Source organism: Neomonachus schauinslandi, chromosome 13 (assembly GCF_002201575.2).
Source record: "Neomonachus schauinslandi chromosome 13, ASM220157v2, whole genome shotgun sequence".
Taxonomy (NCBI): domain Eukaryota; kingdom Metazoa; phylum Chordata; class Mammalia; order Carnivora; family Phocidae; genus Neomonachus; species Neomonachus schauinslandi.
Genome location: NC_058415.1, coordinates 44,470,376 through 44,492,657, shown reverse-complemented (window position 1 = coordinate 44,492,657; position 22,282 = coordinate 44,470,376). Strand labels below are relative to the sequence as shown.

Here is a 22,282-nt window from a genome sequence, read left to right as displayed (position 1 = left end):
TGCTTTATGTATTTTTTCAATTACTATTACAAATAAAGCATATACATGTCTTTTGGAAAATATATACAATCTTTTCCTTTGGGATGAGCTCAAGAGTATAACTGCTGGGCCACAGAATTGTTTCTTTTCCTTGCTGATAATGTATAAGTTCTTTATATACTCTGGACACAAGACTAATATATTGCATTATTTTCTCCCAGCCTGTGACCTACTTTTTCACCTTCTTAAGGGTATCTTTTTTTTTTTTAAGATTATTTATTTGAGAGAAAGAGCACGAGAGAACATACACGCATGGGGGGAGGGGCAGAGGGACAAGTAGTTTCGAGGAGCCTGAGATCATAACCTGAGCTGAAATCAGTTGCTTAACCGAACTACCCAGGCACCCCCAGTATCTTCGAATAAACAGATTTTTTTTATTCCAGTGGGGTTCTATTATTCATCTTTTAAGGCTAGTATTTCTTTTTTAATTTTAATTCCAGTATAGTTAATATACAGTGTTATATTAGTTTCAAGTATACAATACAGTGATTCAGCAATTCCATATATTACTCAGTTGCTTATGAAGATAAGTATACTCTTCATTCCCTTTACCTATTTCACCCATCCTCCCACCCACCTCCCCTCTGGTAACCATCTGCTTTTTCTCTATAGGTGAGAGTGGTTTTTTGGCTTGTCTCTTTTTTCCCCCTTTGTTCACTTGTTTTGTTTCTTAAATTCCATATATGAGTGAAATCATATGGTATTTGTCTTTCTCTGGCTTAGTTTCACTTAGCATTATACTCTCTAGGTCCATCCATGTTGTTGCAAAAGGCAGGATTTCATTCTTTTTCTGGCTGAACAATATTCCATTGTATATATATATACCACTTCTTCTTTATCCATTCATCTATCAATGGACCCTTGGACTGCTTCAATAATTTAAATACTGCTGCAATAAACATAGGGGTGCACATGTCCCTTCTATTTTTAATTTTTCTGAGAAACCTCCATACTGTCTTCCACACCAACTGTACCAGTTTGCATTCCCACCAACAGTGCACAAGGGTTCCCTTTTTTCCACATCCTCACCAACACTTGTTTGTGTTGATTTTAGCCATTCTGACAGGTGTGAGGTGATATTTTATTGTAGTTTTTATTTGCATTTCCCTGATGAGGAGTGATGTTGAGCATCTTTTCATGTGCCTGTTCGCCATCTGTGTGTCTTCTTTGGAAGAAATGTCTGTTCATGTCTTCTGCCTATTTGGTTTATTATGGGTTTTTTGCTGTTGAGTTGTATAGGTTCTTTATATATTTTGGATACTAACCCCTTATCAGATATTTCATTTGCAAAATATTTTCACCCATTCAATAGATTGCTTTTTAGTTCTGTTGGCTGTTTCCTTTGCTGTGCAGAAGTTTTGTTGTTTTTTTTTTAAAAGATTTTATTTATTTATTTGACAGAGAGATAGTGAGAGCAGGAACACAAGCAGGGGGAGTGGGAGAGGGAGAAGCAGGCTTCCTGCCAAGCAGGGAGCCCGATGAGGGGCTCGATCCCAGGACCCTGGGATCATGACCTGAGCCGAAGGCAGACGCTTAACGACTGAGCCACCCAGGCGCCCTGCGCAGAAGTTTTTTATTTTGATGTAATCCTAGCAGCTTATTTTTGCTTTTGTTTGCCTTGCCTCAAGAGACATATCTAGAAAGATATTGCTATGGCCTATGTCAGAGAAATTACTGCCTATGATCTTTTCTAGGATTTTTATGGTTTCAAGTCTCATATTTAGATCTTTAATCCATTTTAAGTTTATTTTGGGGTATGGTTAAGAAAGTAATCTAGTTTCATTCTTTTGTATGTACCTGTCCAGTTTTCCTTACATCATTTGTTGAAAAGACTGTCTTTTTCCCATTGCATAATCTTGCCTCCTTCATTGACCATATAATTGTGGGTTTATTTCTGGACTTTGTATTCTGTTCCCATTGATTTGTGTCTATTTTTGTGTCAGTACCATACTGTTTTGATTACTACAGCTTTGTAATATAACATGAAATCTGGAATTATGGTATCTTCACCTTTCTCTTTTTCAAGATTGCTTTGGCTATTCAGGGTCTTTTGTGGTTCCATACAAATTTGAGGATTGTTTGTTCTAGTTCTCTGAAAAATGCTGTTGGTATTTTGATAGGAACTGCATTAAATCTGTAGATTACTTTGGATAGTATGGACATTTTAACAATATTCGTTCTTCTAATCCATGAGCATAGGATATCTTTCCAATTCTTTGCATCATCTTCAATTTTTTTTTTTTTAAAGATTTATTTATTTGACAGAGAGAGACACAGTGAGAGAGGGAACACAAGCAGGGGGAGTGGGAGAGGGAGAAGCAGGCTTCCCACGGAGCAGGGAGCCCAATGCGGGGCTCTGTCCCAGGACCCTGGGATCATGACCCAAGCCAAAGGCAGATGCTTAACGACTGAGCCACCCAGGCACCCCCATCTTCAATTCTTTTCATCAATGTTCATACATTTCCAAGTATAAGTCTTTCACCATCTTGGTCATGCTTATTCCTATTTTTTTTTTGGTGCAGGTGCAAATGAGATTGTTTTAAATTTCTCTTTCTGCTGCTTCATTATTAGTGTATAGAAATGCAACAGATGTCTGCACATTGATTTTGTATCCTTCAACTTTAGTGAATTCCATCATCAGTTCTTGTAGTTTTTTGGTGGAATTTTTAGGGTTTTACATATATAGTATCATGTCATCTGCAAATAATAAAAGTCTTACTTATTCCTTGCTGATTTGGATGCCTTTTCTTTTTGTTGTGTGATTGCTGCAGTTAGAACTTCCAATACTATGTTAAGTAAGTGGTGAGAGTGGACATCCTTGCTTGTTACTGACTTAGGGGGAAAGCTCTCAGTTTTTCTCCATGGAGGATGATGTTCGCTGTAGGTTTTTCATATATGGCCTTTATTAGGTTGAGGCATGTTCCCTCTAACTCTACTCTGTTGAGAGTTTTTATCATGAATGGATGTTGTACTTTGCACCTACCGAAATGATCATATCGTTTTTATCCTTTCTCTTATTGATGTGATATATTGTGCAGTCTGATTTGCAAATACTGAACCACCCTTGCATCCCCAGAATAGATCCCACTTGATTGTGATGAAAGATTTTTTTAAATGTATTCTTAGATTCAGTTTGCTAATATTTTGTTGAGGATTTTTGCATCTACATTCATCAGAGATATTGGCCTATAGTTCTTTTTTTTTTAAGATTTTATTTATTTGCGAGAGAGACAATGAGAGACAGAGAGCATGAGAGGGAGGAAGGTCAGAGGGAGAAGCAGACTCCCCGCCGAGCAGGGAGCCCGATGCGGGACTCGATCCCGGGACTCCAGGATCATGACCTGAGCCGAAGGCAGTCGCTCAACCAACTGAGCCACCCAGGCGCCCCTATAGTTCTCTTTTTCTGTACTGTCTTTATCTGGTTTTGGTACTGGCTTCATAGAATGAATCTAGAAGTTTTCCTTCTATTTTTTGGAAAACTTTGAGAAGAATAGGTATTAACTCTTCTTTAAGTGTTTGGTAGAATTCATCTGTAAAACCATCTGGTCCTAGACTTTTGTTTGTTGGGAGTTTTTTGATTACTGATTCAGTATCATTGCTGTTAATTGGTCTGTTCAAATTTTCTGTTTCTTCCTGATTCAGTTTTGGGAGGTTACATGCTTCCAGGAATTTATCGAGGTTTTTCTAGGTTGACAAGTCTGTTGGCATATAATTTCAAAACATTCCCTTACAATTCTTTGTATTTCTACGGTCTCAGCTGTTATTTTTTTTTTTTGAGTTCTCTTTTTTTGATGAATCTAGCTAGATAAATCTAGAATCAATTTTATTGATCTTTTCAAAGGACCAGCTTCTGGTTTCACTGATATATACTACTGTTTTTTTTAGTTTCTATATTATTTATTTCTGCTCTAATCTTTATTATTTCCTTCCTTTTGCTGGTTTTGAGTTTTGTTTCTTTCTTCTTTTTCTAGCTCCTTTAGGTGTGAGGTTAAGTTGCTTGAGATTTTTCTTGCTTCTTGAGGTAGGTCTGTATTGTTATTAAACTTCTTAGAGCCACTTTTGCTGCATCCCGAAGATTTTGGACCATTGCATTTTCATGTATTTTCTGATTTTTTTCTTTGATTACTTGGTTGACCCATTCATTGTTTAGTAGCATGTTATTTGACCTCAATGTATTTGTGCTCTTTCCAGGTTTTTTTCTTACAGTTGATTTCTAGTTTCATTGTGTTGCGGTCAGAAAAGATGCATGGTGTGATTTCAGTCTTTTTGAATTTGTTGAGACTTGTTTTGTGGCCTAATATGTGATCTATTCTAGAGAATGTTCCATGTGTACTTGAAAAGAATGTGTATTCTGCTGTTTTAAGATGAAATTTTCTGACTATATCTATTAAATCCATCTGGTTTCTGAATATATCTATTAAATCCATTCAAAGCCACTGTTTTCCTTGTTGATTTTGTTTGGATGATCTGTCCACTGACATAAGTGGGGTGTTAACGTACCTTACTATTATTGTATTATTATCAATGAGTTCCTTTATGTTTGTCATTAACTGTTTTACATATCCGGGTGCTCCTGTGTTGGGTGCATAAATTTTTACAATTGTTGTAACTTCTTGTTGGATTGTACCCTTTAACAGTGTCCTTCTTTGGGGCGCCCAGGTGGCTCAGTCAGTTAAGCATCTGACTTGATTTTGGCCTAGGTCACAATCTCAGGATTGTGAGATTGGGCTCTGCACTGGGTGTGGAGCCTGCTTAAGATTCTATCTCTCCCTCTCCCTCTAAATGTGTGTGTGTGTGTGTGCGTGTGTGTGGTGCCTTCTTTGTCTCTTGTTACAGTAATTGCTTTAAAGTCTCTTTTATCAGGGTGCCTGGCTGGCTCAGTTGGTTAAGCGTCTGCCTTCAGCTCAGGTCATGATCCCAGGGTCCTGGGGTTGAGCCCCACATCAGCCTTCCTGCTCAGTGGGGAGCCTGCTTCTCCTTCTCCCACTCCCCCTGCTTGTGCTCCTTCTCTCTCTGTCAAATAAATAAATAAAATCTTAAAAAAAAAAAAGTCTGTTTTATCCAACATAAGTATTGCTACCCGATTCCTTTTGACATCTATTTGCATGAGAAATTCTTCTCCACCTCACCTGCAGGTATCTTTAGTTCTGAAATGAGTCTCTTGTTGGCAGCATATAAATGGGTCTTGTTTTTTTATCCATTCGATCATACTTTTTCCTTTGATTGAAGCATTTAGTCCATTTACATTCGAAGTAATCATTGATAGGTATGTATTTATTGCCATTTTGTTACTTGTTTTGTGGTTGTTTTTGTAGTTCTTCTTTGTTCCTTTATTCCCTTCCTCTCTTCTCTTACGATAAGTTGGCTTTAGTAATATCTTGGATTCTTTTCTCTTTATGTTTTGCATATCTATTACTGTATTATGATTTGTGGTTACCATTAGGTTTGTATATGAGATCTTGTGCATATAGCAGTCTATATTAAGTTGCTGGTTGCTTAAGTTTGAACCCATTCTTTATTCTTCTCCTTCCCACGTTTTAGAAATATGGTATCATACTTTACATTCTTTTTTTTTTTAAGATTTTATTTATTTACTTGACAGAGAGAGAGATAGCGAGAGCAGGAACACAAGCAGGGGGAGTGGGAGAGGGAGAAGCAGACTCCCGGCTGAGCAGGGAGCCCGATGTGGGACTCGATCCCAGGACCCTGGGATCATGATCTGAGCCGAAGGCAGACGCTTAACCACTGAGCCACCCAGGCGCCCCATACTTTACATTCTTTTATTTTGTGAGTCCCTTGACTGATTTGCACAGATGTTTCACTTACGTTTACTGTTTTTATGCTTCCTACTTTTCTTACTTTTATTTATGGCCTTTCCTTCCCACTCAAAGAGTCCCATTTAACATTTCTTGTAGGACTGGTTTACTGGTGATGAACTCCTTTAACTTTTATTTGTCTGGGAAACTCTTTATCTCTTTCTATTCTGAATGATAACCTCACTAGATAAGAGTATTCTTGGCCGCAGATTTTTCCCATTCAGCACTTTGAACATATCATGCCACTCCGTTCTGGTCTGCAAAGTTTCTGCTAAAAAATCTGCTGATAGCCTATGGGGTTTCCCTTCTATGTTAACTGTCTTCTTTTCACTTGCTGCTTTTAAAATTCTCTCTTTATCACTACTTTTTGCCATTTTAATTATTATGGATCTTAGTGTGAACCTCCTTGGGGTGATTTTGTTGGGACTTCTCAATGTCTCCTAAATCTGGATTTCTGTTTCCTTCCCCAGATATGGGGAGTTTTGAGCTATTATTTCTTCAAATAAATTTTCTGCTCCCTTTTCTCCCTCTTCTTCTGGGATCCCTATAATGAGAATTTTATTATGCTTTTAGAGTAACTGAGTTCCCTAAGCCTCTTCTCATTTTGCATAATTTTTTTCTCTCACCTGCTCAGCTTGGTTACTTTCTATTACTCTGATCTCCAGATCACGGTTTCATTCTTCTGCTTCCTCTAGTCTGCTATTTATTTCATCTAGTGTATTTTTAATTTCAATTACTGTGTTCTTTATCTCCAAGTGGTTCTTTTTTAATCTTTTTTAATAGTCTCACTGATGTCCTCCACTCTTTTCTCAAGTTCAGTAAGTATCTTTATGATCACTACTTTAAATTCTCTATTGGGCATATTACTTATTGGTTTCACTTAGGTTTCTTTTTTTTTTTTTAATCTTTATTATTTTTCTAAGATTTTATTTTCTTTATTTGACAGAGAGACAGTACAAGCAGGAGGAGCAGCAGAAAGAGGGAGAGGGAGAAGCAGGCTCCCTCTGAGCAAGGAGCCCGATGCAGGGCTCTATCCCAGGACCCTGGGATCATGACCCAAGCCGAAGGCAGACGCTTAACCAACTAAGCTACCCAGGCACCCCTTCGCTTAGGTTTCTTGCTGTTTTTATCCTGTTCTTTCATTTGGGGCATATTCCTATCTCATTATTTTGTCTAACTCTGTGTCTGTTTCTGTGAGTTAGGAAAGTTACCTGAGTCTCCTGCTCTTGAAAGTAGTGGGTGGACCATGCAGTTTTAACAAGGTACATGCTGGTCCTCTCCCACAGGGGACATACCTCCACTGCCAAGACCAGCCATGGTAACTGGCAAAGTCCATGCTGGGGGGAGGGGGATGGCATACACAGTCCCTATTAGTTTTGTGCTGGTCGGTCCTCTTCCACAAGGGATGTGCTAGTGCTGCCAAGACCAGAGCCAGCTGGGGCTGACCTGCAAAGCACACACCAGTGGGGTGCTCAGTTTTAACAAGGTGCATGCATCCTCCACAGGAGGTAACCAGCCACTGCCACCAGGACTGAGGCCACACAAAGTGCACAGTCGGGAAACTTGGTGTTGGCAAGGTTTGAGCCAGTCTTCTGGGGGAGGGGACTCACAGCACTAGGACAGAGGCAGGCCTGGCTGGAGGGGTGGGACGCAATTTAATCAACTTTAGATAGTGAATGGTTCCCACAGGTAGTTGTGTGTTTATGCTGGGAGGTGGGGGGGAGGGAAATGGCACCTGCCAGCTCCTTTGTTTTGGAAAAGTCACTCAGGGAACCCTACCCTTAAAGATACATTCTGAGATGAATAAATAACTCTCCCTCCCTATGCCCCAGTTTTCAAACTGCTGCTTCCATGCTGTATATCTGTGTACTGTTTGTTGTGCTATCTCTTTAAGGGTGAGGACTCACGGGGCACCTGGGTGACTCAGTCGTTAAGCTTCTGCCTTCGGCTCAGGTCATGATCCCAGGGTCCTGGGATCGAGCCCCGCATCGGACTCCCTGCTCAGTGGGAAGCCTGCTTCTCTCTCTCCCACTCCCCCTGATTGTGTTACCTCTTTCGCTGTCTCTCTCTGTCAAATAAATAAATAAAATCTAAAAAAAAAAAAAGAGTGAGGAGTTTCCTCTCACTCACCCTGCTGTCCTAGAACCTAGCCTGCTGATTTTTAAACAACCAGGCTTTAAGTCCCACTGAGTGTAAGAACTCATGAAATTCAGCCCTTCTTTTTTTTTTAAAGATTTTTTTTGTTTTGTTTTTTTTAATTTGACAGAGAGAGACAGGGAGAGAGGGAACACAAGCAGGGGGAGCAGGAGAGGGAGAAGCAGGCTTCCCGCAGAGCTGGGAGCCCGATGCGGGGCTCAATCCCAGGACTCTCCGATCATGACCTGAGCTGAAGGCAGACGCTTAACAACTGAGCCACTGAGGCGCCGCCCCCCTCTGGTTTTCAAAGCCAAATATTATGGGGATTTGTCTTACCCACACAGGCTCCTCAGTGTGAGGGTCTATTTCCCTCCCTTCTCCGGGCTGGTGATGTCCCTCCCTCCCACAGACAGTCCATGCATGTCCCTTTAGCTCCCAACCACTTCTCTGCCCTTCTGACCCTCTTTCACGTGGCCTCTTCTCTACATTTGTTCTGCCCATCTTCAGATTGTTTTCTGCGTTCTTTACACTGATGTGAGTGTTACCTAGATATACCTATGGGATGAGGTGAGCCCAGGATCCTCCTACTTTGCCATTTTCTGCAAAGCCTGGTCAGTACTTTCTATATGTTTTTAAACTGATCTCTGCTTACTCCCTCCATTTTAATATATTATTTGTCTTCTGAGCCTCAATGTTGTCATTGAAAAATTAGCCAACAATCTAATAGCTGTCCCTTTAGAAATAAGTATGTGTTTTCTTTCTGGTTGCTTTTTTTCTTTGGTGTTCTATGGTTTCACTATAATATGAACCTTTCTGCTGAAGGTTCAAAGTATATCTTCAATCTAAAAGACTCAATTTTTCATCAACCCTGGAAAACAACCAACCAATATCCCTTAAAATGCTGCCTCTCCCTTTTCTAATCTCTCCTTCTGGAATTCATTAAATATCCACTGATCCTTTTGATTCTATCCTCTACATTTTTAAACTCTCTTAGATGTTTTTCTTTGCCACATCTGAGGCAACCTATCTTGAACTTCATTAATTTTCCGTGCATGTATGTCTTATCTGCTGTTCAAACCATTCAGTGATTCTAATTTTAAGGACCATATTTTTCATTTCTAGATGTCTGATTCTCTTCCCAGTCTACTTATTTCACAAAATACACTGTTCTTCCCTGATATTTTGACATCTCGAATCATTTTTTTTTTTTAAGATTTTATTTATTTATTTGAGAGAGAGAATGAGATAGAGAGAGAGAGCATGAGAGGGGGGAGGGTCAGAGGGAGAAGCAGAGTCCCTGCTGAGCAGGGAGCCCGACGTGGGACTCGATCTTGGGACTCCAGGATCATGACCTGAGCCGAAAGCAGTCGCCTAACCAACTGAGCCACCCAGGTGCCCGACATCTTGAATCATTTCAATTACATATTTAATTTATATCTTTAATATTGTCATTGTATCAATTCAGTATCTTCAGGGTCTAATCCAGCTTTACAAAGCTGTTGCTTCTTCCTATGGAATTTATGTCTTCTAACTTTTAGTATAATATCATCTTGAGGCTTGGATTTTGGGGGTATCGCTCTAGAAAGACTTTATATTTGCTTCTGTAGAGGCTCCAGAGGTAGCTTCATCCTGATGCCAATTTTCATGGTTGACTTCTCACCTTGGGCACTACAGTCCAAATTTAACCCAAAATATATTGTGGCCAAATAATCCTAATATTCAAATAAACTGACATCATATTAATTATTTTATGGGATAAAAACACAGACAATATAGGTTTAATAAAAGAGGAAAAAATATACCTTTTCAGCAGAAGAACCTGTGAGGACAAAAGTTGAAAAAACTGGAAGTGGGTATTTAGTTTGAGGATCCCAACATTCAATAGTAGCTCCCATGGGAAGGCAGAAGAGAGGTACAGATTCTGAGAGAGGAAATGACTCATAATCATCTTCTGGATATCTAAAAATTAAACCTTTTGGAGAAAAGAGACAGTATTAAAATTTTTTAAATAGTTACTTTCCCATAAGGTATATGTGATACAATTTCATGAAAATATTTATGTGTGAAATTTCAAAATAATTTTTTTCTCTTGCCATATCAGAAATTTAAATAAACTAACAAGTTTACCCTTTATTTTTTACTCATGGACTTATAATTCACTGTAACATTAAAATGTACTAAATATACAAGTCAAAACTCTATTCAACAGTATCACCAATCTTAATATATTTTCTTCTGCATACCACAACATCGTATAGAGAGTGGGTGAGGAACATATAGGAAAATTTACCAAGTATTTCAGTAAAAAAATTTAGGGAAGGGTTAAGTGTTATATAATAATGCCAAGGCAACAGAAATGATCAGAGCTCTTAAACTCATCTTGAGAGAGCAGCAGTGTAAAAAGTATTCAGCATGAAAAGTAAATGAGACCAAAATCCTCTGGCTGAGTACAGAGTGAGACCAACGAAGCAGGAGCAAGGGGTCCTCTGGCAAGCATAACAAAGCCCCTTCAGAATAAAGTAGCTACAAAGCATCAGTTCATTAGCCTCTGATGTCTCTAATATGCAGACCAACTCTAAGTTAAACTCTTGAATATGAGTAGCAGAATTCTGAGTCAAAATTTGGTGTGCAAAGCTTTATATTCTAAAGTATGTCTTTTATCAAATACCTGAATACTTTCACAAAGCTTGTTTCTATATGTGTTACTTTTTTAAGTGACACTTTCTATACACACACACACATACACACACACAAAATTTAGGAAATCACATACAATCAACACATTACAGCAATATTAACAGTATCACATTTTAAAATGATACTGAAATTTGTAATTATTAGTTGCTACCTTTATTTTTATATTATAAATTAAAATGGTCTGATTTATTAGTATGAATGTCTTTAAGAAGACAATCAAGATTTTTCATATATGGATTTGCCTGACTTCCCTGAAGCAAAACAAATTGTGCATGATCAAAAAGTAACTGACACTGCTTCTTTTCACAAGGAAGTATTCCAGTATCTCTTCTATTTACAACTGGAGCATACCTGTATTTTCAGTTTCTATCCCACCATACCAGTGGGATGAAGAGGTCACACTTAAATCTTTACAGCCCTTGACACTTTACTGTGCAGTAAGAATGTGGCGATAGATTTCTCAAACACTTCATGGCAGAAAAGTTTCTCAGGCCCTCCTCTCCTCCATATAGCTGATTCTTTGCAACAAAGGAAAAAGGAAGCAAGTCCACCTTTCATGGCAAGTAACATGAGGTTTCGAATCAGACACACAGAGATAAGAGAAGGAAATATAAGAAGTAAAGATGCAGTTTGACACCTTTCTGATTGCCAAAATAAAAAGATCAGAGAGAGTAAGCAGTTTTCCATTGAATTGTTAAATCTATTAGTGTAGACTAAAAGCTTGAATGTTCATTTCACAAATGCTCACCTGGGATGATACTTTCTATTTAACAACATGTTTGGGGGAGGGTGTAATATTAATATATCTTGTAGTATATAATGTATTTAAGAAAACTTGTGCCTTTATATGCTAATATTATAAATAATTCAGTTTATGAATAGATTAACCCCATAAACTACATAAGGGGGTATACATCATCTCTTCTAACCAAATGTAAATGTTAGGTGAACATGATGACCAATACACTACGGAAACTAACCAACTGTTAATGTACAACAATAACTACAGTAACAATATTTTTTTTAATTTACTCACCAGCTTTATACGCTATTGCATTAGAAGCAGGCACAGACTTCTTATAACACAGAAATACACTGGAACCCCACTGTAAAATATAAATTATGTTTTAAAAAAAGAGCAAAGAGTGAAAATAAATTGATTTTGTTGAAAATCTTCTAAAGGTTCTGATTATTCAGTGAAATCAATTTAAAACATATGTTTATCAAACAGACTACAGGGGCACCCGGGAGGCTTAGTCGGTTGAGAGCCCGACTCTTGGTTTCAGTTAAGGTTGTGATCTTGGGGTCCTGGGATTGAGCCCCATGTTGGGCCCCATGCTCAGCAGGGAGTCGGCTTGAGATTCTCTCTCTCCCTCTCCCTCTGCCCCACCCCCTGACCCATGAGGGTGCGTGCGTTCTTTCTCTTTAAAATGAATGAACAAATCTTTAAAAAAAAAAAAAAAAGACTACAGACTATAAAATATAGCAAAACATGAAGTTCAGAATACTAAAAGAAAGGAGTAAAAAAACACTGCCGCAAAAATTAAACTGACACAGAACAGTTTCAAAAAGTTCGGAATGCTGTAATCAGACACTTTGAAAGAAACAGCACAAAGTTGAGTGGGCTCTGGAGCTCAAACTAGGTACTATGAAGGTAACTGAGGTACTATGAAGTCATTACCTCCAGAGGCAAACTGTCTTCACTAAGAGCCATGGGTACATTAGCCAGTCATCTTTGCCTGTATCTCATTAAAGGTAATAGCTTTAATGAGATTTTATCCAAAGATATTTTTATCTAAAGATATTTTTCAAAATAAATCTGACCCAATAGTAAATCTTAGTCTCATAAAACTATAAATCATAGGTGTATGTTTAATGTTCTTGTTCATTAGAGCCCTTTGAAAAAATAAGTATGGGGCGCCTGGGTGGCTCAGTTGGTTAAGCAACTGCCTTCGGCTCAGGTCATGATTCTGGAGTCCCGGGATCGAGTCCCACATCAGGCTCCCTGCTCAGCGGGGGGTCTGCTTCTCCCTCTGACCCTTCCCCTCTCATGCTCTCTGTCTCCCATTCTCTCAGATAAATAAATAAAATCTTTAAAAAAAAAAAAAAAGAAAAAGAAAAAATAAGTATGTAAGGGGTGGGGTGCCTAGCATGCTTGGTAGAGCATGCGACTCTTGATCTTGGGGTTGTGAGTTCAAAACCCCACTTTGGGTGTAGAGCCCACTTGGAAAAAGCAAGTATGTAAAACTACAATAATTATAATAATATAAAGTCAGTTCCGTGAAGACACCAGTGAAACAACAAAAGCTAATAAAACCTCCATATTAGTGTAACACAGGCAATATTAAAACATACCAAAAAACAATTTTAAATCCCTGACTTTTAAGTACTTTCTCAATGAAATTTTTCTACAAATCAGATAGCTAAGGATTTTAAAAATTATTATGAATCATAAAAGTTACAGATCTAAAAATAATAAAAACAACCACAAAATATAAGCAGAGTAAATTCTACACCCAATAATAAACAGCAGTACAAAAATTATCCTTTTTTCGGGGGTAGGAGAGAGTACATATAGAACTAAAAAGGAAACAACTGTATTCTTACCATTCCACAATTTAAGTTTTTGTCAACTTTGCAGAAAGTATGAGGAGGGGTTTCTCCTTTGCTGGTTACAATAACACAGATATCAGTTACAGCCAAGGAATTCTGGGGTCGAATTAAAGGAGCCCTTCGATAAGTGATAAAGATTCTTTGTGAAGTAGTTGAACTATTGTTGACATTGGCACAGCGACCGTAGGGTGTGGCTTGGATCACTTCACATCCTGGAATAAGCCTTTCTTTCCCTTCATATAAAACTCTGCAAGGCAGGGAGGGGAGAAATAGATAGATAGATAGATAAATACATTTCAAGTTAATGTTGGTTTTCCTCTTGAAAACAAACAAAAAAAATTGAGAAACAAAACCGTTTCTCAAATCTTAATTGTAAACCAAAAGTAAGATGACTACTTTGGGAATTATAGATCTCTTAACTACTATTTTTCAACAGCTGGAATGTAATTTTAAGAACAGTAAATAAGGGCGCCTGGGTGGCTCAGTTGGTTAAGCGACTGCCTTCGGCTCAGGTCATGATCCTGGAGTCCCTGGATCGAGTCCCGCATCGGGCTCCCTGCTTGGCGGGGAGCCTGCTTCTCCCTCTGACCCTCCCCCCTCTCATGTGCTCTCTCTCTCTCATTCTCTGTCTCAAATAAATAAATAAATAAAACTTTAAAAAAAAAAAAAAAAATAAAAAAAATCAAAAAACTTGATTTTTTTATCGCTTTTTACAAAAAAACGTATGAAACAAGAAAGGGGCAACACCATAAACATCCTCAGGTTGATTCCTAGATCAAGTATTCAGACATTTTCATGAAATTTATCTTCATAACTCCTGTCAAAATTTCACCTTTAAAAATCCTCTGACTGAAAATAAATATAAAAATCCTTTGACTGAAACTATAAAACATGGTTTAAAGAAATTAGAGATGAACCAATAAATAAAAAGACATCCCATGGTCATGGATAAGAACACCTAATATTTGGTAAGATGTCAGTATTTCCCAAACAGATCTACAGAATCAACAAAAATGGATACAGGGCTGGCAAAGAATATATGGGAATTGTCTGTACCATCCTTAAAAACTCTTCCATAAAACTAAAATTATTTTAAAATAAGACTTTTTAAAAATTTTTTTTTTAAGTGGGCAAAAAATCTAAATAGGCATTTCTCCAAAGAAGATATGGCCAAAAGCACATAAAGAGGCTCAACATATTAGCCATTAGGGGACTGAAATCAAAACCACAATAAGAGGGCGCCTGGGTGGCTCAGTTGGTTAAGTGACTGCCTTCAGCTCAGGTCATGATCCTGGAGTCCCGGGATCGAGTCCCGCATCGGGCTCCCTGCTCGGCAGGGAGCCTGCTTCTCCCTCTGACCCTCCCCGCTCTCATGCTCTCTGTCTCTCATTCTCTCTGTCTCAAATAAATAAATTAAAAAAAATTAAATTAAAAAAAAAAAAACACAATAAGATACCAACTTCACATACACTGGGAAGGCTATAATCAAAAAGACATAATTACAAGTGCTAGTAAGGTGAGAGTGTAGAGAAACTGGAATCTTTATACAATGCTGGTGGGAATAAACACTGTTTTGGAAAACAGTCCAGTGGTTCCTCAGAGGGTTAAACACGGGAGTTTTGGTATGACTCAGCAATTCTATTCCTAGATATATACCCAAGAGAAATGAAAACATACATCTGCACAAATACTGGTATGCAAATACACATTTCTTAAAAGATTTTATTTATTTATTTGACAGAGAGAGAGAGAGTACAAGAAGGTGGGAGCGGCAGGCAGAGAGAAAGAGAGAAGCAGACTCCTCGCTGAGCAGGGAGCCCAAAGCGGGGCTTGATCCCAGAACCGTGAGATCATGACCTGAGCCGAAGGCAGTTGCTTACCCAACTGAACCACCCCCGTGCCCCAAATACACATTTAACAGCCTTATTCATAACAGCCAAAAAGTGGAAACAATCAAATGTCCACCAACTAATGAAAAGATACATAAAATGTGGCATACGCATATAACAGAATATTGTGTAGCAATAAAAAGCAGTGACATACAAGGTGTGCCTGGCTGGCTCAGTCAGAAGAGCATTCGACTCTTACCTCAGGGTCATGAGTTTGAGTTCCACGTTGGGTGTAGAGATTACTTAGAGAAATAAATAAACTTTAAAAAAAAAAGGCAATGAGGTACTAATACGAGGTACAACATCGATGAGCCTTGTAACCATGATAAGTGAAAGAAGCTACACAAAAAAGACCACATGTAGTATAACTCCATTGACATGAAATGCCCAGAACAGGCACATCTATAAAGACAAAAAGTAGATTAGTAGTTGCCTAGGGCTAGAGGTTGGAAAGGAACATCAGAGAATGACTGCTGATGAATACAGGGTTTCCTTTTAGGGGGATGAAAATGTTCTAAAATTGGCTGTAATAGCAGAACAAATCTGTGAATATATTTAAGACCAATAAACTGTATACTTGAGATGGTTGAACTGTGTGATATCTGAATTATATCTCAATGAAGCTGGTAAAACCCAACTAAATATTAAAATACATTATAAAGCTTCTATATTTAAATCAGGAAAATACTGGCAAATGAGTGAACAGAAAGAACAATGAATACAAAAGAAATACCTGAAATGGATAAAGGTGACATCTCAATATTGATACTGCAGGAAAGATGGACTTTTTAATTTAATAAGCAGTGCTTGAATAGCTGAATTGCCATTTAGGAAAAAAATAAAATTGTATCTATACTTCACACTATACACCAGAAAAAGCTCCCAGTGGATCACAGATAAATGTCAAGAATGAAGACATATGGGGCCCCTGGGTGGCTCAGTCATTAAGCGTCTGCCTTCGGCTCAGGTCATGATCCCAGGGTCCTGGGATCGAGCCCCGCATCGGGCTCCCTGCTCGGCAGGAAGCCTGCTTCTCCCTCTGCCTCTGCCCCTGCTTGTGTTCCCTCTGCTCCTTTTTCCTCTCTCTCAAATAAATAAAATCTTATAAAAAATAACTAATTAATTAAAAAAAAAAAAAGAATGAAAACATACCAGTACTAAAAGAAAACCTAGCACTGGGAAAAGTGTAACTATGACTCAAAATCTAGAAACAATAAAAGGGAGGAAGAAAATAAACTTCATCAAGTAAACTCTACGTGACAAAAAATGCAAGTCAAAAGATAAATTATAAACTTGAAGAAAACATTTGGAAACTTATTTCACAAAAGTTTCATCTTCCTAGTACATAAAAATGTACTGTAAAAAAATCAAAAAGGCCAAAACCCTGTTTTAATTTTTATTATTATTTTTAAGATTTTATTTATTTGTCAGATAGAGAGAGAGAAAGAGCACAAGCAGGGGGAGCAGCAGAGGGAGAGGGAGAAGCAGAGTCCCCTGCTGAGCAAGGAGCCTGATGCAGGGCTTGATCCCAGGACCCTTAGATCATGACCTGAGCTGAAGGCAGATGCTCAACCGACTGAGCCACCCAGGTGTCCTAAAACCCTGTTTTTAAAAAGACATAAACAAAGGCAATGCCAAAAGACATTAACAATTCACAAAAGAAAAAACAGAAAACAGTCCTTAAACATATGAAGAAATAGTTAATCTCATTAAAATTACTCCAACAGAATCACTTCTTGACTGTGAGACTGACAAAAATTCAAAAATTTGATCACATATTTTGTGGATGGGACTGGGGGAAAAGAAGTACATATATCATATATTGATGGTGGCATGACCACAATGGAGAGAAATGTGGTAACATTTAACAGAATTACGTATGCATTTATCTTTTACCCCAGCAATGCCCTTCCAGGACTACCTGAAAATATACTTCCACAAATATGTAATAATATATACAAAGTTATTCACCAAAGCATTTTTTTTTTTTTTAAGATTTTATTTATCTGACAGAGAGACACAGCGAGAGAGGGAACACAAGCAGGGGAAGTGGGAGAGGGAGAAGCAGGCTTCCTGCAGAGCAGGGAGTCCGATGCAGGGGCTTGATCCCAGGGTCCTAGGATTGAGTCCCGCATTGGGCTCTCTGCTCCTTGGGAGCCTGCTTCTCCCTCTGCCTCTCTCTCTCTCTCTCTGTCTCTCATGAATAAATAAATAAAATTAAAAAAAAGAACAACAAACAGAGGTTTGGATGAATAAAGTATACACATCCACACAAGTAAGTACTACAGAGTTATAAAAAAATGAGAAAGACCTCCATGTTCAAATATGAGGTGATTCCGATGATATACTGTTGGGTGAAAAAAGCAAAGTATGAAATAGTATATACAGTATTTATAGTTTAAGAAGAAGAAATAAAAATACACACACATGGGGCGCCTGAGCGCACCAGGGTGGCTCAGATGGTTAAGCATCTGCCTTTGGCTCAGGTCAAGATCCCAGGGTCCTGGCTCGGCTGGGAGCCTGCTTCTCCCTCTCCCTCTGCCCCTCCCCCTTCTCATGCTCTCTCTCTCTCTCTCTCTCTCTCTCTCTCTGTATTTCTGTGTCTCAAATGAATAAAATCTTTAAAAAATAAATATACACACATATGTGTTTATTTTTGTAAAAACACATAGTGAAAGGATAAATCAAAAACTGCATTAACAGAGGAAGAGAGGGCATAAAGTATAGAGAAAAAAGTATAGGAAATAAAGACTGAAGCAATACTTCTCTAAATATATCTTTTTACATGTTTTGAGCTGTGATAATATTTTCCAGATTAACAGAAAATTTTTCTAAAACAAATGAAACACAAACAGAAACAGATGAACCTAACTGCAAACTACATAACAAATTGGTAACAACCACATAGAAAACTACTTCATATAATTTTTTAACACAGTAAATACTCTGTAAATGCTTGATAGGTTTTATTCCAAGGGCAAGGAACCGTATATATATATATATATATATATATATATATATACATATATATATATAAAATGCCTCAGTAACAATGAACACACACAAATCCAGATTTTGTTTGGCGAAGCAGTCAGCTGGAAAGGGCTCCCACTGGCCAAACTCGGGACCATATGAGCAAACAGAATAAGTATTATAATAGATTTTTATCACACAGAATAAATTAAAATCCATAGTTTCTTAGTTACTCTAAACAATTAAAAAAAAGAGAGAGAATAAGAAAGCTCTTCATTCAAGCTCTTCAAGAAAAATGCCAGTTAAAAAAATTTATTTTTTAGAGGGGGGCGCCTGGGTGGCTCAGATGGTTAAGCATCTGCCTTCGGCTCAGGTCATGGTTCTGGGGTCCTGGGATGGAGTCCCACATCGGGCTCCTGGCTCGGCGGGGAGCCTGCTTCTCCCTCTCCCTCTGCCTCTCTCCCTGCTCATGCTCTCTATTAAAAAAAAAAAAATTATTTTTTAAATGATAGAATTAGAAAAGTCTCAGGTGCCTGGGTGGCTCAGTTGTTAAGCGTCTGCCTACGGCTCAGGTCATGATCCCAGGGTCCTGGGATCAAGCCCCACATTGGCCTCCCTGCTCCGCGGGAAGCCTGCTTCTCCCTCTCCCACTCCCCCTGCTTGTGTTCCTGCTCTCACTGTCTCTCTCTCTGTCAAATAAATAAATAAAATCTTAAAAAAAAAAAAAAAAAGAATTAGAAAAGTCTCATTTTACATCCCCTGCCATGCAAGATCTAATTCAGGCAATGATCAATGGATCCTACAAAACGAGAAGTGAAAAGGAACTAGGGAAGCAGGTATTTAAAAAAGGCCCACAACTCCACAAATTACTTAAATAACAATGAAAATAACAATAGATATCTGACAATTACCATCTTAACTAAGTGACTGAACTTAACATTACTAATTATGAGACAATCTGTCACTACATCCTCTCCTAATGCTAGCCCTACCTATAAGTATTCTTGCCAAAAATATTTAACGTAAATTTAATTCAGACTTTAAACCTAACATCCAATTTATAGGAAATACTGACAATAAGGTAACAAGTTAAACAACATAATGAAGAAACAATTAGATAAATCTAGAGTGGGGAACATTCTATAAGACAATTGGCAAGACTCTGCAAAATGTCAATATATAACAGAAAAATTGGGGGGAGATGAAGAGACTAAAGAGGCATAACAACCAAATGCAGTGAGTAAACTATGACAGGATGCTGAATATTTTTTTTCAAGATTTTACTTGGCAGATAGAGTGAGAGAGGGAGTGAGCACAAGCAGGGGGAGTGGCAGGCGAGGGAGAAGGAGGCTCCCCGCTGAGCAAGGAGCCGATCCTAGTACCCTGGGATCATGACCTGGGCCTAAGGTAGCTGCTTAACTGACTGAGCCACCCAGGCGCCCCATGAATATTTTTCTTAAAAAGGCGATAAAAGATATTCTGGGGATAACTGTGAATATTTGGATAGGGAATGGATATTGAAAAATACAATACAATTATTAATTTTCTATATACCATGGTTCTACAGGAACACGTCTTAAGGGATGCATGCTGAAGTATTCATGGGAGAATTGTCAGGATATCTCCAGCCTCCTTTCAAATAGTTTAGCAAAAATATGGAAAAATGTTAATTTGCTGAATCTAGGTGGAAAGTGTACTGTTCATTATACTACAGTCTATCATTCAGGAGGAAAGGATACTGGTGTTTATGATAGCATTCAATTAACTTTTCTGTATGTTTGAAAATTTTCCAAAAAAAACACAAAAGTGCTGGAGAAAAAGCTCTTTTGAAACTCAGTAAATCTGGGGGGTGCCTGGGTGGCTCAGTCATTAAGCATGTGCCTTCGGCTCAGGTCATGATTCCAGGGTCCTGGGACAGAGCCCCGCATCGGGCTCCCTGCTCTGCAGGAAGCCTGCTTCTCCCTCTCCCACTCCCCCTGCTTGTGTTCCCTCTCTCATTGTGTCTCTCTCTGTCAAATAAAAAAATAAAATCTTAAAAAAAAAAAAAAAAGAAAATCAATAAATCTGGAACGCCTAGGTAGCTCAGTCGGTTAAGCATCTGCCTTTGGTTCAGGTCATGATCTCCGGGTCCTGGGATCCAGCCCCACATCAGGATCCCTGCTCAGCAGCAAGTCTGCTTCTCCCTCTCCCTCTGCCCCACCCCAGGACCCCCCCCCCTCCGCAATCCTCTTTCCCCCCCCCCCCCCCCCCCCCCCCACCCCCCCCCCCCCGCCCACGGCATGGGCGTGCACGCGCTCTCTCTCTCCTTCTTTCTCTCTCTCTCTCTCATGCACATGTACACTCTCACTCTCTCAAACCATGAGAGACTATGGACTCTGAGAAACAAACTGAGGGTTCTAGAGGGGAGGGGGGCATGGGTTAGCCTGGTGATGGGTATTAAAGAGGGCACGTATTGAATGGAGCACTGGGTGTTATACGCAGACGATGAACCATGGAACACTACATCAAAAACTAATGATGTGGGGTGCCTGGGTGGCTCAGTTGGTGGTTGGGCGACTGCCTTCGGCTCAGGTCATGATCCTGGAGTCCCAGGATCGAGTCCCACATCGGGCTCCCTGCTCCGCAGGGAGTCTGCTTCTCCCTCTGACCCTCCTCCCTCTGACCCTCCTCCCTCTCACGCTCTCTGTCTCTCATTCTCTCTCTCTCAAATAAATAAATAAAATCTTTAAAAAAAAAAAACTAATGATGTAATATATGGTGATTAACATAATAAAATAAAATTCAAAAAATGAATCTGATAAATGGAGGAAGAACTGCGTAATTTGTGATTCTTTGTCTTAATAAACACATCTGACACATAAGATAATATATTGTACTATTTAAATTATACTTTATAGAGTATTTGATGTTACGGGGAATATCAGATCTTATGTACTTTAAACTTAATTAACATTTTTCTTAAAAAAAAAGAAAACCTGATAAATATCTCATGTCAGTTTATGAAAGTCAAAAAGGTCAAAAGTTTGAAAACAGTATTTCTTATTTAGTTGAATGAGATGGGTACCTGTCTTTGTAGTGGCTACAAGTTTTCCAAACCTCACTCGTGTGCTTAAATGGGGGGAAAGTGGGGTGGACAGGTCAAAATATTGCAGTCACCAGGTATTAACAATTATTTGATCTGGAAAGAAAAATTTACCATGATGATTAACTAAAAGACAACCTACACTCTGGGAAACTAGATCAGTAAACTATCATAACAAGCCTTAGGGAAGTACAAGATGTATATGAGTCACTTGCAACCTGAAGGTATCTAAGTATTAATTATCTAAGTCATCATTTTAAGTTGTGCCCCTAAACCACAAGAACAGCAATCTTTGAAAGCTACACATCCTTTCAATTATGACTGTATAGTGGGGGGATGGGGAGGAGGATATGAAAAGATGGCCTTGAGAGACGGCTGACAGTCAACACTTAAGTCTGAAACACAAGTTATGTCCCTGGCTTGATTCCCATCAACTGACATGGATATTACCAAAATTTTACCCTATACCCATCCTTCTATGGGTATTACCTATCTTCTTCTTAAGAAACTCAGAGAGAAAATGAAAAGAACTGACATAAAACCATCACATGTCCTGAATTACTCCCCTGCAACCAACAGTTTGTGTTTATACCAATTTTCATCTCCTTCTCAAAGGAAAAGCCCCTCCCATTAAAGGCTAATCCAGTCACCTATGCTGTTGACATTGCCCCTTCCATCTGTTTCATAATTTTACTCTATCAAATACCTCCTTATTCCTCTATTTTCACCCTTTCTTTTCCATTGGTGTCTCTCCTTCAAGTAGGGATGTTCAAGGTTATCCCCTGGAAGAAAATTAAAAAACAGCCCATGACTCTGTATTGCCTTACCCTACCCCCCCCACCCAGGTATCCTCAACCGTTGCTTCTGGGGATTTTGTTAAAATACAGATTCCGATTAAGGAGGTTTGGGGCAGTGCCTGAGATTCTGAATTTCTAACATGTTCCCAGGCCCTACGGATGATACTGGTTCAAGGACCACATCTTAAATAGCAAAGCCTATTACTATTCTCTCTTTAAGTCAAGCTTTCAAAAAAGCCT

General features: G+C 38.7%; 1 protein-coding gene across 1 annotated transcript in view; it reads right to left on the bottom strand.

Moving 5' to 3' along the window:
- DENND4C (DENN domain containing 4C) overlaps positions 1 to 22,282 on the bottom strand; it is a 140,941-nt gene that overhangs the window by 81,178 nt on the left and 37,481 nt on the right. The window contains 3 exon segments of the mRNA XM_021682458.2: positions 9,794 to 9,963; positions 11,725 to 11,794; positions 13,296 to 13,548. Coding sequence (XP_021538133.1) covers positions 9,794 to 9,963; positions 11,725 to 11,794; positions 13,296 to 13,548 — 493 coding nt within the window.